This window comes from Lissotriton vulgaris, chromosome 5, assembly GCF_964263255.1.
Source record: "Lissotriton vulgaris chromosome 5, aLisVul1.2, whole genome shotgun sequence".
NCBI classification, from domain to species: domain Eukaryota; kingdom Metazoa; phylum Chordata; class Amphibia; order Caudata; family Salamandridae; genus Lissotriton; species Lissotriton vulgaris.
The window spans coordinates 299,014,504-299,033,885 of NC_141693.1; the positions used below are offsets into that span (position 1 = coordinate 299,014,504).

The window sequence follows — 19,382 nt, forward strand, 5'->3', positions numbered from 1 at the left end:
AAAGAGTCCATCGAGGCAAGCGAGAAAGAGGCCTGAGGGCCGCAGGGCCACAGAGACAGACAAAGGGCATGGACTACCGAACCTAGGGAGATGGGAAAAGAGGTTTTCAATGCTTTCCGGAATGACAGGTAGTTATCTAAGCTTCGGATGTGAACAGGAAGGGCGTTCCACAGCTTAGCTGCCAGAGTGCGAGAGCGTCCACCGTCGCGAGCCATCCTGACCCGGGGGACAGCTGAGGTGTTGACCTGCTGAACGAAGGTGACGAGAGGGGGCATAGGCGGAGAGCAGGCCAGGCAGAATTCCAGGTGCAGGGGAGTTCAGGATCCTGAACGCAAAATAGAGAGACTTAAACTCCACCCGTTTTGCCACTGGCAGCCAGGGAAGCTGACGGATAGCGTGGAGGTGGAGCAGCGACTAGGCAGGCCGAGAAGAGTTCTGGCGGCCACATTTTGGACTGCTGTAATCTCACTATCTCTGTCTTGTTGGCCCCCCAAGTATAGCGAGCTGGCGTAGTCCAATCTCGACAGAACAGATGCCTGGACAATCCAAGACTATTTGATTCTGAGGGGCTGTTATTAACATTCTCCCAATCTGCAACTCTGAATCTATCGCCCCAAAACCCCATTGCGCCCCCAGTGTAACTGAGAGACCTTGCTCTGAGCCACTTCTAAGTCTCTGTCACTCCTGTCTGGTTGGGGTTTCCCACTTTGAAACCCTCTCAATTTCAGAGCAAAAGGTCTAAAGACACCCCTATGGTGAAAGAATCGGATTAATACCCATAAAATATAAAAGGGGGTTAAAAGTTCGACCTTCCTTCTTAGAGGCGCTTTGATATGGACTGATGCTGTATCAGGTCAATAGGCTTAGATCATGAGCGCAGTCTATACTAAGGCGCTTTGTCTCCCACACCTCTCTAGGATTCAGGACCCGGTGTGACAGGCTTCTTGCTCCAAGCCCTCCTCCTTAAGACCCTCCTAAGCAGAAGGTCTATGACTGCTTTCCTTGACAGCAGAGCCCTATTTCAGAGACTCTTCTAGTCTGAGTACACCCGGGTTTGTCACCTTACTAGTTTGCAGGGCACTGGTTTTGACTGTGATACTCTTGGGGTCTGCAAGGCTCTATGACAGTATCCGTGATACCCTCCTGGCCTGTGGGGCTCATAGACTGTGGGGCTTTGATACGGACTATGACATACTTGTAGACTGCGGGATCGGTTGCTGGCTGCGATACCCTTTCTAGTCTGGGAATCTCCTACACAGAGTATGAAACTATGAAGAAGGGCTGTACTTTTAAAAGGAATGGTGATACCTACAAGTCTGCAGGACTCGGATACAGATGGTCACACTCTCCTAGTATCTGGAACTGACATACTCCTGGTCTGCAGGGCTCTGATACCGACTCCCAGGCTTCAGGGATTTGACACCAACTAGGATACACACCAGTTGGCAGGGCCTGGACGCTGACTGACATACTACTGTTCCTCGGGGCTCTGACACAGACTGGGATACCCTTCTACTCTGCAAGGACCTAATGTAGACCATGATAACCTCATAGTCCGTCATCTCTGGTACAGACACGGACACCATCCTACACTGTGGGGCTCTGATGATAATGCCCTCCTAGTCTGAGGCGCTTTCATGGACTGGGGCAGCTTCCTAGTCTGCGGTGCTTCTTCACGGGCTTTGAGACCTTGTAGTCTGCAAGACTGATGATGATACTTACCTAGTCTCTGAGGCTCCGATACTGATGATGATACCTACCTAGTCTCTGAGGCTCCGATACTCATGACGATACCTTCCGAAGCTCCGATACTGATGATACCTTCCTATTCTCTGAGGCTCTGATACTGATGATGATACCAACCTAGTGTCTGAGGCTCTGATACGGAGGAAGATAAATTCCTAGTGTCTGAGGCTCTGATACCGAGGATGATACCTACCTAGTCGCTGAGGCTCTGATACAGATACCTTCCTAGTCTCTGATACTGATGATGATACCTTCCTAGTCTCTGAGGCTCTGACACTGATGATGATACCTATATAGCCGCTGAGGCTCTGATACGGATGATACTTTCCTAGTCTTTGAGGCTCTGATACTGATGATACCTACCTAGTCGCTAAGGCTCTGATACGGATGATACCTTCCTAGTCTCTGAGGCTCTGACACTGATGATGATACCTATAAAGTCGCTGAGGCCCTGATACAGATGATACTTTCCTAGTCTCTGAGGCTCTGATACTGATGATACCTTCCTAGTCGCTAAGGCTCTGATACTGATGATACCTACCTAGTCGCTGAGGCTATGATACTGATGATGATGATACCTTCCTAGTCGCTGATGCTATGATACTGATGATGATGATACCTTCCTAGTCTCTGAGGCTCTGATACTGATACCTACCTAGTCTCTGAGGCTCCGATACTGATAAGGATACCTACCTAGTCTCTGAGGCTCTGATACTGATGATACCTTCCTAGTCACTGAGGCTCTGATACCGATGATGATACATACCTAGTTGCTGAGGCTCTGATACTGATGATGATACCTTCCTTGTCTCTGAGGCTCTGATACGGATGATGATACCTTCCTAGTCGCTGAGGCTCTGATCCCAATGATGATACATACCTAGTCGCTGAGGCTCCGATACTGATGATGATACCTTTGTAGTCTCTGAGGCTGTGACACAGACTAACACCCTACTAGTCTGTGGGCTCTGATAGTAACTGCGAGAACCTCTCAGTCGCTGGAACTGTATCTAAGGTGAACCCTTGCTAGAAGGTGGGGTTCTGAACCTGAAGTGATATCTTCCTAGCCCATGGGTCTCCGACTGCAATACTTTTATCAGTTGAGCGACTTGGATATTGAAGGTGGTACCCTCCTTGACTGAGGAGCTATGATACAGACTGAGACACCCTCTTAGTATTAGAGGCTCTGACACAGACTAGGATACCTCCTGGAGTGTAGCGCTCTTGATAATGGTAGTGGTACCCTCCTGGTCTGCAGGGCTCTCAGACTGACTGGGACTCTGCCTTAGTCTCAGAGGTGCAGACTCTGACTGTGATACCCTCCAGGGCTGTGGACTCCGATACTGACGTAATATCTTCCTTATCTGTCTGAAACAGACTATGCTCTCCTCCTAGTACAGACTGTGAAATCCTAGTCTGTGAACTCTGATACGGAATGCAATACCCTCCTAATATGTGAACTCTGATACGGACTGTGATACCCTCCTAATATGTGAACTGTGATACCTTCCTAGTCTGTAGGCTCTAATACAGACTGTGATATCCTCCTAATGTGTGAACACTGATACTAACGGAGATACCTTCCTCGTCTGTTGGGTCTGATACTGACAGCGATACCTTCCTCATCTGTTGGCTCCGTAACAGACTGGGATACCCTTCTAGTCAGTGCACTCTCATACGGACTGTGATACCCTCTCGGTATGTAGGCTTTTCATACAGACTGTGTGTGACACCCTCATACTCTGTGGGAACTCTGATATGGACTGTGATCGCCTCCCAGTCTGCTGGGCTTCAGTTCGGTGATCATTCTTATGTGAGGGGCTCAGGCACATACTCCCAGACTCTTCTAGTGCGAGAGGTTCTCACCAAAGCATGGAGAATGTCCGATAGGAGCCAAACGCTAAATTTCACTTCACAGCACAGAACACAAACACCACTTAACAGGTGAGCGCCAAATATTGTAAAATTCCTTTGGGACTGTTAAACATATCTGACAGAGTATCACCTTTAGCGCACAAACGCATGTTGCTACCTTTAGAACTTTCCATTTTGCTCTTTTTCATAAAATCAATAAAACTGAAGAGGTGTGAGTCTTGCTGTGAAAACGAGGAACACAAGCGCACAATTTCTAGAATCCTTATCATGGCTGTTTCATGTATTACCCTGAGAAATGCTCATTTTCTACAGCACTTAAAATATAAAATAGGTAGCATAGTAGCGTGCAGTAAACATCTTAAACAACCATTTAAAATGTTCTCAAGATTGCCTCTTCCATTCACAAGGTATGCATGTAACATTCATTTGAGAGGGTGCAAAGGTACTAAGGAAAAAGCTCTTCTTTACAGATTTCCTGCAAGGCGGCCAAACCGTGCCTGCTTGATGAGATCGCCATCCCATTTCACAAAAATCGTTTGGCAGAAGCAGGAGGCTCCAACAATTGGTTGCAGCAAATTTAATCTGCTGTGGAAGTATGACCAAAAGAAAATGGTTCTAAAAATCAGCTGCCATGTTCCATCAGCCAATCAGCTGCCTTGTCCCATTTAGTGCCTGGCACGAGGCTACCTCCACCAAATATGCCCATCATCACCATAGACTAGTCATGTTGGGCATTCCACTCACCACCACATAAAGTAGGCCATATCTCAGCCTGCAGCTAAGGAACAATTCCCCGGTGATGGCGGGTAACCTGTAATAGCAAATGGGGACCTAATACAGAAAAGAGCCCCGCCACCCCCAAACTTAGTACCTCACTAAACAAGATCACACACTCACCTTCTCTTTGTTCAGGGCTTCTTGAGCTTCTAATTTATATACTACAAAATCTGTTGACCAAAAGATGGGAGAAAACGTTTTTAGTGAAAAGAGCCTTTAATTGTCAGCTCATAAAGTATACAGTGGTGCAAGGTATTTAAACACTTAGAAAGTCAACAGTTTGAGCTTTCACACAGTGAAAGGTTTTGATATTGATGCAGCTGATAAGCAGATAGATCCCCTGACAAATATCTAAAATGATTATGAGACATCTTGAATAACAAATGAATAAATGTCCCTAATCACACGGTAAAGAGTCATGAAAAATTAAATGTGAGAACCTATTTGCTGCATCATGAAGGCATTCAATTAAATTGTAGTATAGACAAAATCATATACATTAATTTAGGTTCATATGTTATTAACCTGCTTTAATTGTCATTTCGTTTCAAAAAATTAAAGTGATGTACTCACGAGTTATTAGGTTTCAAACCATCCTTATTGAAATAATGTGTGTGAAGAATTAATGAAATCTAACATGATTTTAGGTCATTTCAAGTGTGATATTGAAGGGGTTTTCATTCTGAATTTCATCATTGCATATGTGAAAATGTGCACTGAATGGGACAAAAGAAAAAGTGGTCTTGCATAGACATCTTTAGTGCGCCTGTTCTGAAGCCTTCTGCTTATGATCTTCAGATATGTACTAATGAAAATCATTTGAAACTATATTAATATTTTATGATTTGAGATTATTGTACACGTTGATACTTTGAAATGCAGTAATATGCCATAGCTATGTCATTTTTACAATACAACTGATAATGTATTCCGAGTTCCTATACATTGAAAGAATCTTAGAGAATTCTTCCTATTACCAGAAATGTATACTTTCATTACTTTATATTTCTACACATCTTTTAAAGCAAAATACCAGGCCTGTCTTTTCCCCTCTTTTGCGCTGCTTTACACTTGTGAGAAAGTTTATTGAACTTACAATGCGAAGTAAAGTGTGCTTCATTAGAAGAGTTCTCACTCGCTTACAAGGACTATTTGCAACAAAGTCTACTTTGGGAACCTTTTGCTATGTGAAACGGTCCTCTTGAACTCCTTCATGTGCCTATTGCTAAAGGATCATGTTTAGGACTTACGTGACCAACACCACCTCCTCTCTCTATAATATGTGTTTTCTTTATGTCTAATTACAATCGTCCTACACGAACTGACCAATGGAATGAGTGGTCTGACACAATGAGGTGGCCAAGGAGGTGTCACTCCCAGAACTAGTGATTTATAATATACATTGATATGAAGAAGTGATGGTAGATAGATTTTTGGATTGTGTACGTGATGGAATGACTAGCTGGTTCACTCAGATTTTCCCGATCGGAACCAGAACTGTTCCCAGAGACTGCCTTTGGGAACTTTTGAGGACACTACATGCTTTCTTTCGGACTGACGCATACTCTGTGTGTGCCATTCGTGGACTCTTTCTCTATGGGACACTGCCCATAAAACGTCATAGCTCATGTCTTTGCTGAACTTAAATTGGCCATCACTCTTTAAGATTCTAAATGTTTATTAATGATTTACGACCCTCTGAATATTTTTGTTAAATGTTACCTTTAACTAAACCGAGTCTATGGTGTATCGTAACTTGTCCCCTTAAGTCAACTGTGCATGCCAATTGATTGTTTAATGACAATGAAAGTTCAGTATGGAGAGGTCTCTAATAATCGGGTACTAATGGTATTGTTTTGTATTGCTTTAACAGAACTGTTTGAATGATTTTAGTATGGCTAAATTTCTTTAGAAGGTTCGAAATAGCAGTGATAATTCATCCTTAATATAGTTTGACATGGAGAGTCATATACATTAATCTAATTATAAATTTGTGAAGCGGTTATCCAATTTCTGATCCTCACTGGATATCTGGATGCTAGAGCTCTCATATTCAACCCCTCAGTGGCACAATACAAGATCCATTGGAGGATCAAGTGAGTGTCAGAAGAATTAAAACAAATGACGAGAGTAGAGAACAAGGGCCTTAAATCCGCTGCAACAACGACGCCTCCTCAACAAGCAGATTCTTAAACTAGACAAATAACTTTCGTTTGATCTTTTGACCATTCAGTGGCAATCACACTCCCCGCCGACCTATTTGAGGGAAATTATTGTAGAACTCTGACGGGAGCCAAAACTTGAGTAAACTTTAGGAAGACCCTGCCTTTAGCTCCCATAGGCAGAATAGCCTTGGCCAAAATGATCTTTGTGCTATTACTTTGCCAACACCCCTGTTATTCCCCCACACCCCTTCTTTCAAGAACTATACACCCTATTAAGCTCCCTTATATGGGGCGGCGCACGCTGGAGAGTAGCCCTTACAAAGTTGCAACTCCCAATAGACCAAGGGGGACTGGGAGCGCCATCTTCTGAGGCCTATTTTCCTGTGGCACAACTCCAATGGCTGTCCCGCTGGACGTGGGGCGACATCTGGCAGAGACGGCCTCAGAAGGAGGATCTGTGCCAGTACAAACCCTGTGCCGCCTGCTCCTCCCAATCACTTGCCCTACGTCGACACATTCTGTACAGGTGAGGGTGGCACAAACACTAGGTTACGACTACACCGCATTTCTGGAGGAAAGCACCTAAATACCCCCTTATTTCTGCTGGCCGGCATACCAAGAAACAAAGGATTCTACTCCACTCGGGCAATGCAAGTTTGGACGAGTCACTCAATCCTGGAGGTGGAATCCGCATTCGCGGAGGGTCAACTACTACCATTTGATCATTTCTCAGACGAGACCGGCCTCCCGCCGGGGCAGTTCTTGCTACACAGGCAAATAGTCCTCAGCAGCCGCCGCATTTGGAATCTCTCTGAGGGGGAACCAGCAACACACCCAGTTCTCCACACAATTATTCTCATGGGCCTGGGGGACAATTCATTTCATGGCTTTACAAAGCAATCTGAGACCTCACCGCGACCACACTTGCCCCGCTGCTACAGAAATGGAAGGCGATAGGATGCCCATTGCATGACAAGGAGTGGGAGGGCGCCCTGGAATAGACAAAGGTGTCCCGGAATGCCTGGTTTAAAAATATACAGTCCTCCATTCTACATCGCACCTACCTTACCCCAGCGCGGCTCCAACGCTTTTACCCAGGCACACGGTTTGTATGCCCAAGGTGTCTATCCCCAGATGCACTCACTCTTTCCCATGTTGCCATGTCACACATCTCCATGGGTGTGTAAAGAGGGTAAGGAATTTATATTCCTCCATCCTCTAGCTAGCTGAAGACCAGCTACACAGGCTGAAGTACTGATTATAGCTTACATCCCATCTACACACTGAGAGGGCATGTCACGTGCTCCAAAAAGGACAAGCTTAACATGCAAAGTCTGCCTGCAGAATCCTTGCTCACTGTACAATTTAATCATTCCAGGAGTTTAATGTCATTTGGTAGTGTTAAAATGTAAGGATGTGGTCCGCAGTGCCTCCTTTGCACATGGGACAGCAATCTGGAGCAGAGTGTAATGTGTGATGCATCATGGTTAATAGGTATCTTATATGCTACCCTGTATTTGTAACATGTTTGACCATACTAATGTTTCAGTGTTAAATATGCTACCAATAGCTAACTCACCTGGGGGGGGCATGGCCGAACCGCGGACCAAGACGGCCGCATAGATTCGGAGCTCTGCCGTAATCCCCCGGAAACATTGGCCACCCCAGAGCCCACACGCCGATATGCTGCACGGCGACATCACAATTGCACTTCAAGGAATCCTGATTCCAGCAGCGCCTCCTTGCCAGGTGAAGGAGGTCGGGATCCACTGCTTTGCTGAGGTGCGTGCGGTGGCCTGTGATGCGCCGCCAAGCTACGGCCTCAAGTACAGCTTGCGCTCGGTCTGAGGCAGTAGGCGATCGTCCCTCGTTTCTGCGCGATCGCGCTCTGATGGCGGTGGCCAGCGCGGACTGGCGCTTGTCGCGCCTCGACTGCTACAGACACCAAGGAGTGCTCCAGGTCTTGCAGGCACTCCAGTCGGCAGAGGGTAAGCCTGCATGTGCACCCCAAGGCCCGGGACAACTAACAACCCCTTACTGAGGCCTGGTAATAGTGGGCCATATTGAAAGACGCTCTACCTCACCTGCTGGTTTTGGCCATCTCCATAGTTTATATTGCCGCAGCACCCCTCCTGCTATCACACAAGCAGCAAGAAGCGCACGGAGGTGCTCCATGTTCCCAACAGCAGAGTGCCACATTGCCTACGTCAGCATTCCTGTTGGGGAGCGCATTCCCTCTCTGTTAGGCCCCAGCTGAGGTGCGATCCCCAAATTGAGGCGAAGTAGCCTTGCAGACTCTGCTGGCTTCGGCCGGGTGGCCTCATTGGGTGCATCAGGTGGATCGTTGTCACCAGATCAGATTGACCCTCGACCAGGGGAGATGTGAAGCGACTTGATCGAACTGTGTCAGGTCTACCGAAATACCATTCCTTGAGGCCCTTTCCAAGGCCATGGGCAAGGGTGACCCAAAACAGCAAAAACTAACATTTGAAAAGGCAGGTGGTGGCACGAATACGACGAACATCACAATGGCGAAGGGAGATCAGCCTACTGCCTCACCACAGCCCAGCGCAAAGCAATGAGCCACTCATGGCAGAACTTATGGCGGGCTTTCGAGCATTGGACACTCGCTTTGATGCACTTGACAAATAGCTAGACAAAATGGGGGCAGGATTGATCAGCATGATAAGAGACTTGACACCGCATAGGGCAGAATTTCAGAAATAGAGGATGGCTCGGCCCAGGCCACTAAGTGGTTAGAGAGGATGGAAGGCCTCTTAAAAAATATCACCATAAAGAACGAAGACCTTGAAGTCAGGGGGAGACGCAACAACGCTCGTATTATGGGAGTGCCTGAATCAACTAATATGGGTCGACTGGATGGGTTTCTTGAAGCCCTCTAGTTGATCTTTTTGTTCGGGAATTCTTCACTGCTACTTTTGTGGTCGTAAGGGCGCACAGATCCCTCAGTCCATGACCTAACCTTGGCTATCCACCTCGCCCCATCATGGCACGGCTTCTGAACTTTAAGGACAGGGGCACTGCATTTCGGATTTCACATGAACGTGGGTCGCTGGACTGGCAGGGATCCTCCATCTCTTGTACCCTGACTTCACTGCGATGGTTCAAGAGGCCGGCCGAAAATTTACAACGATCAAAACCACGCCACGCAAGGCCGGACTAAAGTATGGAATGATGTACTCTGCGCAAATGAAATTAGAAGTGGAAGGCAGGTCAAGGATTTTTGAAACACCGGCGGAGGCCCAAGAATTCCTCAGAGTCCGAGCAAATACTGGAAATCGCCCACACCAGAGCATTCGCCCCAGATGCCGAACTCTGGCTCCAGTATGGAACAGTTTTCAGCGAGCTGCAAGACTTTGCCATTGCAGCACATTGATAAGTATTGAAGGTATTGGTTTCATATTCCCCTTTTTTATATACAATAGTTCAGGTATTGGACTCTATGCACTGGATTTGCTAATCTTTTTATTACATGTATAAATATTTCCAGGGATAAGGCGAGGCGTTGCCTCCCCCCAGTGAGTTCGCACATTTCTTGCAATGTTTGTACTTTGTAATTGTGATGTTTGCTTTAAACTACTATGGGGTTTTGGGATTTGTCCTAGGTCATGAACGAGGGAATAGGTGGGTGGGGGGTGCGTTTCTTTAGTTAGCCAATTGGTACAATCACCGACTCATATAGGTGGACACTTGTTAGATCCTCTTTTGACGAATCTCGCTACCAATATCTCAGTGTCCCAACCTAGACCCATGGCCTGGACCGATCATTATCTGATCGAAACTCATATTCTCACTCTTACTCCTCCCCCTAGAAACAATACTCCTGACATTCTCAAACGCCCTTGGAGAAATTTAGATCTTGAGCATTTTCACCAGCTTTTGATGAAACATCATCCCCAACCCCCGACTGAAGTTTCCCTTGGCTATGACAATTTTTGTGAGTGGTTAAACCACTCATTAGATATTCTTATACCGGCCAGGTGGAGTAAGACTAGATCAAGTCCCTCTAGTCCTTGGTACGACGAATCCCTCAAAAAGCTTAAATCTTCCTGCAAAAAAGCGGAACGTGCATGGCGCAAAAATTATGATGCTGACCTCAAGTCGGCCTATAGGGCCTGCACCAGAGTCTACCACCGGGCCATTTGTTCAGCTAGGGCTGCCTTTTACTCTCTGGAGATCAAGAACAGCACCAATCCCACCAAGGTCATCTTCAGGGTATGCAATGACCTTACAAGTAAAAAGATCGATACCACTACTCTTGAAGCCTCGCTGGCTCATTGTGAGGATTTGGCCTCGTTTTTTGTCGAAAAGGTGGAAGCCATTTACAGGTCATTCTCTCAGTCCCCTATCAGGGAGAATATCATTGCATCTACGGTCTCTAAATCTCTGCTTATCATCCCCAGTCCTATTCTGGAGGAGTTCAAAGCTTTGACGATTAAAGTCAAATCTGGCTCCCCGGATGATCCTATGAGACCCACTCAATTCCGGGAACTCGCCCAGTGCTGCTACCCAGCAATGCACAGTTTGATGGATTTGTCCTTTAATACCGGCAGTGTTCCCAGGGCATGGAAGCAGGCGACTGTCATTCCTATCCTCAAAAAGCCTGCCCTTGACCCTGCTAAATCTGAACACTATCGGCCTATCTCCCTCCTTCCCTGGCTAGCTAAATTAGCAGAATCTCATGCCAATCATATTTTATCCTCTCATCTGCAGGAAGCTAATATTCTGGACAATTCCCAGAACCGATTCCGTGCGGGCCACAGCACCGAGACTGCGCTCTTGGTCATGGTGGAACATATCAGGAAGATGTTGGACCAGGGTCAGACGGCGGCACTGATCCTATTGGGTGCAAAACGCCCAATCCTAGAGGGTGCAAAACGCGGCGGCCAGGATGCTGGTCGGCCTCCCGAAGTTTGTTTCTGCCCGTCGTACTATCCATGACCTCCATTGGCTGCCTGTGGGGCAAAGAATTAAGTTTAAAGCTCTTTGCTTAACTTTTAAAATTCTGAAGTTTGCCTCCCCTCCTATCCTATCGCAGGCAATCCAGCACTATGTTCCTTCCAGAGCTCTTAGATCCTCTGGCTCAAATCTTGCCATTGTGCCGCGCTTTAAAAGAGCTAGAATGGGTGGTCGCTCTTTCTCAGTGCTGGCGGCAGCCCTCTGGAATTCCTTACCTGCTACTCTCCGCTCCATCCCCGATCTGCTCCCTTTTAGGAAGGCACTAAAAACCTTATTCTCTACAGTTTAGTTTTACTCGTTCTGGTATATTTCTGTTGTGTTGTGTTTTACCTTCTCTGGAAAGCGCCGGGACGCCTCTTGGCTGCGGCATCTGCGCGCTATACAAACTGAAATAACATAACATAACATAACATAAGGTATCATTTGTTTTCCGGACAGGGCTGGTTTAAAATGACATTCCATGCACTAGCATTGACACATTCACGCACTTTGTAGATATGACCACTTGTGATTATGGCGGGTAGGCTCTCTACAGTCTCTGACATCAACTTCCTTACATGGAATGTGCGGGGTCTGAACAATACCGGGAAAGGGGAAACATGTTAAATTATTTACAGCACCATAACGCCGACATTGTGTTTTTACAGGAAACACATTTGTCCCCGACCACCCCTACCACGTTTGCCTCTAGTTGGGGTGTGCACCGCTACTTCACGAACTACAGTACTTATGCCAGGGGGACTGCCATACTTCTACACAAACAGTTGCCCTTCCAACTATATAATGTACATACCGATAGAGCAGGCCATTTCACTGTGGTGACTGGGAAACTTATGGGTTATAGCATTGCTCTAATGTGCATCTATGTGCCAAATGTATATGACTCTGATTTTTGTTGCTTCCCTTAGGCGCTGACTACATTTGCTTAGGGGGGATTTTGACCTTCTTCTGCGGCCTAAAAAAGATAGCACAGCAGATTCCCCTGCCACAAACCCTCGAGCCAGCAGGGAACTTGGCGGCATTTGTGAATCTATCGGACTTGTGGACGTATGGCGTAAACGTAGCCCCACCGATAATGTATAAACTCACTATTCAGCCCCCAACAGCGCTTGAACACGACTGGACTTTTGGTTTATCTCACATACAATGGCTCCCTGGTTCCGATCTATGACCCATTTGCTTAGAACGTGCTCTCACCATTCACCGGTTATTATGCATATCCGACTCCTCATACCAGAGGGTAGTGAAAGACAGTGCAGGTTCCAGGGGCAGGCTTTAAAAGATGCGGTAGTCTCTGCAGAAATTTGTGAGTCAAAAGCGACATACTTTGATCCAAATATTGGCTCCGTCAGTACATGGGCGACGGTGTGGGAGGTATTCAAGGCGTACATAAGGGGGGAATGCATTGCCAAGCACGCTGTGGTTCTGAAATCACTGAGAGGCACAATTACTCACATAGAGGACCGTCTAAAGGTCATGGATGAAGAACAACTCAAAACACCCAGACCCGACTAAGCAGGCCAGTCGCTTGTTGCTACTGACAGAATTCAGGGAAGCCGCTGAAAGCGAAACATTTTCTGGGGAAACACCACCCCCAGGCGGAATGGCAAGTGGGACAGGGATGCACACTGGCGCAACTGCTGAGGGCTTGTGTGGGGAAAGACTACATTACATCTATCTGATCAGACGACGAGCAGATTCACACGGACACAGCTAAGATCGGGGATGAGTTCCTTAGATACTATACAAATGTATATACCACACACGCGATACATGATGACGAAGACTGCAGGGCCTACTTAAATGAGATTGCTATGGTATGGCTAGAAGAGTATATGCAGGAGTTTTTGCCGGAGCCATTTTCTAAAGGTATATTTTACAAACATTACAAAAACATACTTGCCCCATACCTTCTTGATGTCTATAATGAAACCTTGGAAAATAACTAATTACCTTCCACATTCCGTGAGGCAGTAACTATCTTACTGCCCAAACCTGGCAAGGACCCAATGAGCTGCGGCACTTATAGGCCGCTATCACTTTTGTATTTGGACTATAAAATCTTAGCTAAAATGATTGCGTTGAGACTGGAGTTGCTCTGAGACCGCATCATATCCAAGTGCAGTCTGGCTTCGTTCCCCATAGGTCTGCAGCACTAAATCTGCGCACATTGTTCACAGTGTTGCACAGAATTGCGCCAGAGGTTCCGGCTGCGGCGGTGCTGCTAGATTCAGAAAAGGCGCCTTCCATATATTCCGCCTGTGCCTGTGCTTCTTCGTCCTCCTCATCAGGGTCCTGACATTTGACAAGAAGTTAGGAAGGGCTATAGGCAGGACTAAAAAGACTCATCACCTGACTCCTCCGTATCCAGGAGCTGAGAAGGAAGTAAAGGCAAAGCCTTGCGTAACAGAGAAATTGCTGGTGATTTTGGTACCAGGTGCAAGCTTCCATAAGCCTGTGCTTGATCCGTCGACTATGTGAGGCGCCGGATAGTGATCGTCATCGACACTGGACGTGAAGGTGATTTGAAAACGATCATCGACGGAGCGCCCGAACGGACAAGATCGTCGACGTAGAAACTGTCATCGTCGCTGCAGCCTTCGGCGAAGCCGTTGACGAAGAGATAGTCGTCACTGTTCTCGTCGACGGGGCCGTCGCCACAGCCGTCGACGAAGTGGTTGTCACCACAGCAGTTGGAGATTTTGAATCAGATCTCAATGACTGATCCGTCAACGGTGCTTTCTTCGTTGACGAAGCCTGTTTGAGAGGAGTGACAGGCAGAGAAGTAACAGACGACTTCTTTAGGCCTGGTTCTTTTGGCTTAACAGCAGATTTCTCGGCAGTGGATGATTTTTCTGCCTGAAGTTTCTTCACATCAGCTTTCAATGAGGGCGAGCCCTCATTTTTACGCTTCCTCTCCACAGAAGATGGCCCAGGACTTTCCTCACTATCAGACCCAGATTCTGATTTTTTCTTTTGGAGCCATAACAATAACCTGGCTTCTCTATCTTTCAAAGGTTTAGCAGAAAAGGTTCTGCAGTATTTACAGTCCTTGCCTTATGTTTGGGATAAAGGCAATACAGGCAATCCTTATGAGGTTCTACAGAAAAAAGCCTTGCTTTTCCATTGGACCTACAAGGCCTGAAAAGCCTCTTCTTAGAACCCTCAGACATCTTCAGAAAAGAATGCTGAAAGTACAATACCTTGAGGTGAAAATCAAACAAGGTGAAAAGTTTACCACAGGAAAACTGAGCAAAGCTCATGGAGACTCCCTTACACACGACGTGTGGTAAGAAATCTGAGGTCTCGTGGCTCTGACTGGGGAGCTGAGGTCTAGGGCTGGTCTATGATTGGCAGAAGTTTGGGCCTACATAAGGAGGCGGACTACTTCCAAAGTTTCTCTACTTCTGGCTGTTTCTTATGTACTTCTATGGTACTTCTTTTCTAATTACCGCGAGGCTCCCACCATGATGACGAGGAAGATACAAGCATGTGAATCTATGAAAGATTCAATACTGGAGAAGTGTGGATATTTAGAATGTTTGGCAAGCCTTTAGTTGACTCTTAGCTGCTTCGGCTCAAGCCCCCTTTGATGTAGGCCTCCTACCCCCGAGGTAACAGACAACATGAGAAAGAGGTTATCTTCCAAATCTGGAAGATAATGCTGATGCGGTAAAGCAATCGATCCACCTACCTACCTTATCACAGGTGGCAGATTGTTATAACCTGGTATATAGGATCCAAATAACTAAGGAAACAATGAAGGACCTATTAGCAATTCTACATTTGTCCAAAATTATTAATAATCTGCTGTAGCTCACGAAATATATCAGCTGGCTGGAGGCATAGTACATATGTTGCAGTACAGATCAGTTCATTGTGACTCGTACAGAAGATGAGATAATAATTTGATGTCATGATGAGAAGCATATAAAGTGTGTGTATTTGGGAACGTTGTAATTAGGATATTGGTGGGCAACCAATTAAGCAAGAGCACAAAGCGATTGGGGTTTTCCCCTTGAGGATTATACACATTATGACTTCACAATAGTTTTGTGTATGTATTTTAGTTCCTATCCATTCAGCAGGCACGTTCTTCTTTTGCCAAGCAACAGTATGCTCCTACTTTTTGAGCTGGTTTTCCTATTTTACAAACACATCAACATATACATTTTTCTCAGTTGCTGAAGGATGCCAGATGAAAGTTTTTAATTTATTTAAAGTCTGATTTGCATCAAAGATAATCAGTGGGGCTTACTTTCACCAATGTGCCTTGTGGCCTGATGCTCAGCAGCAGAAGCACGCTTGCAAAGTAGGACATATCATACTTGTTGTCACTCCTTGCTCTATGACTAATTTACTTGCAATACCATCATAATAATGTATACCTTATAGTGCTAATGTGCCACAATACCATATCTATAAAGTAACCTAGTTTCTTCCTTAAACTTGCTATGTTTTCTCTTAGATAGAAGCACAGTACGTATTGGAGTAGAGGCCCACTGGGTCCATCAGTATAGCCCATTTCCTGCATGCCAATTTAGCCATTTTGGTGACCATATTTGACATAGATTTTAGCACAATTATTCCCTTTCTTCTTTACGAAGTCAATAAAGGTCAGACGGCACAGAGACACACATGAGCGCTGTGACGTCTGCAGAGTATACCTACAAAGATATAAGACCAAATTGAATTGTTCGCTAGGTAACCATATTCTGGTTTGCTTCAGAGAATTTACTTTGTATTTGTTAAAGTGGTGTTATTCGATTTCAGTTCAATGCATTCCAGTTTATTTCCTAGCAATATTTGCTATTTCTTTCATGGCGTATTGCTCCCTCCAGGGAACATAACTGAAGAAAATCCACTGATAAGAATGGACATGGAAAATTCTGCTGGGAACACTCGGTTTTCGCTGGAAGTCTGACGAGTCGGACAATAGAAAACATCTTAAGGCTGAACTGGAACTCGTCGGGATTCTAAGGGTGACCACTCTGAGAAGATGCAGTGAGACCAGTGGCGGCTGGTGACATTTGAAAGTGGTGGGGCGGATAATTATTGCCGGCCCGCATGGCGGCAAGTGAGCGTAGCCAGTGAGCCCGTACAACCTCCAGGGCCCCGGGGACCGGGCAATTAGAATAAAGATGCACGATGCTGCGCACGGAAGATTCGAACTCGTGATGGCACGAGGCGCGTAGAACAGCGTTCATGCTCTACATGGAGCCAGACTCACTTTGCTTGTTGGGATAAAACTCCGAGGCTGCCTGTCAGAGTATGACTTGGAGTCTACAGGCTTGGGATATGATGTGTGGCATGGAGAGCAGTTGTGTATGTGGTTCACATGTTGAACGTGCTTGAACCCAGAGCCCAAGGCACACTAGGATATAACACCATGCCTTTGTTCCGATAGGCACCTTGTGCATTGCTTTCTTCAAAGGGGCACTTTGCAGCTGTGTTGCATTCTGTGTTTGAGAATCACAGTTGCTCTTGTTGTCAGGAGGTGGTCTGTACAGGGTAGGGTGCCAACCCCGTGACCTCTTGGCGCCAGTGCAGTTCGAAGGGTAACTTTTGATGGTGCTGATTTCACATTGCAACCTGATGGGCATGAGATGGTGCGTAAAAGCAGGCAGTGCCAGGGAGCACGCGCCGAGCAGATAATCTGTTGAGTGTAGTCAAGCCTAGATGCTGCTCTGGAGGATTGATAACTCCTTACTGGCTATTTGGATTAGTCATCTCTGTGTGTAAATTGTTGTGCAACAACAGGAAGATAGTGGGTGCAAGACACACAACGAGTGCTGTCCAAACTAGGAAAAAGACCACAGATGAACATACCAATAATAAAAGAACAACTGGGATTACTAAACTCGACATACATGTTCAAAATGTTATCATACAAAACAGCCCCTTCTAAACACGACATTCGAATTGATTGGGAGATTTGAACCCATTCAACTTCAGGCTATCACAGTGTGATGCCCCATAATCCATTAAAAATCTGGGCGTCGTGCAACCCATCTGACATCAACACGTTCTACAGCAGGTAACCGCCCAGCAATCCAATCAGCATGAGACATTCTGGGACACAAACATTCGATAACCTTAATTGGAATTCATTTCTTAGCACATTTGGGACACTGAAATCACGAAATAATGCACCCGTAGCATGTAATGTAAAGCACCTGAATGCTGATATAATTCAACACGCAGCAATTCAGCACAACTCTTACCCGGTAAAATTTAGCACACAACACGTTCAACATACAGCAAACATGAAAACCATGATCAGCTAAATGTAACCGCAAACTCTCACTCCTGTTGAGGCCCTTCAATAATAAACTAAGCCACCGAGGGTACCCCACTCTGTGCTACTCCTCGATCGCTGAAATGAAATTAACCCCATAAACCACCACAAAGAGCTCAGTCTTAGTGCATAAAATTCCTGCCATTTACAGTGTGCCAACAGTGCCAGAAGGAGGTAGAACAATTTAATTCTGGCTTTCGCTTTTTCACTTCATGTGTTTTCTGGAGGTCGCCTAGCAATATCTGTCTCCCCCTAACAATAAGAGTAAATTAATGACTTCTGTATCGTGACATAACTCGTCCCCGCTCTTTTTAGTATATCTCTTAGTGCCACACTATGCAGTTTGCAGGGTATGCATGCCTCAGAAATGAAATTTAACCAAAAAAAAACGTGTTTGCATAAGTGTGGGAATTTTCAATATTCATTTTGGGGGAGGAATTACACCACCTTAATAATAAATATCTTTCCAGACTGAAACACAATTCACTGATAAATTCGATAAATATGTATGTTAGATGATGTAGGCAGTACCAAAATGAGCATGAAAGTCACGAAACAAAACATTTACAAGGCACAATAGCTGGTTATTGGGGATGGATAACCGGACACCAAGAGCCCTATGAGTGAGTCATTAAATAGTATCCATCAAGGCATTTTGGCTGTAATTAAATGCTTTGCTGCTGTCCATATGCACCCTGCAGGTGTTTCTTCGTTTCTCCTTACTACTTCCTGGGGCTTCCCTGATGCGCTGCGCTTGGATCGTATTGTTAGCACTATGCAGATTAACAAGCGAGCCGCCATGTTACCGTATTCATTTCAAATGTCTTCATGCTGATACTGACGAGGATTCAAGCCTTGTTCTGCAGTTTTGGGTTTTTGCGGTTATACAATAGCGCGAACTCGACTCGAAGGTATTGAAGCGCCTACATCAGTCACGTTACACAAGGACACATGAATTATTTTTTTGGGTTGGCACGGGGAAATTAAGTGATGTGCCCAGCGTCAAAGGAGCAAACACCGAGGCTCGAACATGGTTCCCCAGCTCCATGGGGTCGGCAGCTTTGGCCGTTAGGTCACATCCTCTCCCCCAAGTCCCCAGCTCTAGCCCCTAACCCCCCACCTCTATAAAAGGTGCCAGCATGCTTGAAAATTAAATGTACAGCACAGCAGTCAAATGTGGGGCCTGGAGGAGTACTTCTCCGAGAGCGGCAATGAACGTGTGTTCCCTCTCCTCGGTGCGTGTGAAGTGTATTTTAGTGCAGCTAATCTGGTTCTGCCAACAATCCTGCCACTGTCCTCCGGTCAGTGGCTGCCACTGTGAGAAAGAGAGATGGAGGGAGAATGGCGAGAGTTCAGGATGGGAAAAGGAGAATGCATGGATTGATGGAAAGAGAAAGATAGTTCGAGGAAAGGAAAGATCCAGGGCTGATTTAAATATTTTTCCCAACGCCGCTGCTGGTTTCCAAATCGCTGCTGGTTTCCTAATCGGTCCGTTACTCAAAGTGGTTAACTGTTAACTCTATGCAGGGGGCCAGGGCAAT

At 46.0% G+C, this 19,382-nt stretch overlaps 1 protein-coding gene across 1 annotated transcript in view; it reads right to left on the minus strand.

The window, feature by feature from the left end:
- Window positions 1-19,382, minus strand: part of LOC147710760 (uncharacterized) — a 474,425-nt gene that overhangs the window by 376,624 nt on the left and 78,419 nt on the right. The window contains exon 3 of the mRNA XM_086921479.1: window positions 4,519-4,568. Within this exon, the coding sequence (XP_086777605.1) occupies window positions 4,519-4,568 (50 nt within the window). The remainder of the gene's footprint in view (window positions 1-4,518; window positions 4,569-19,382) is intronic.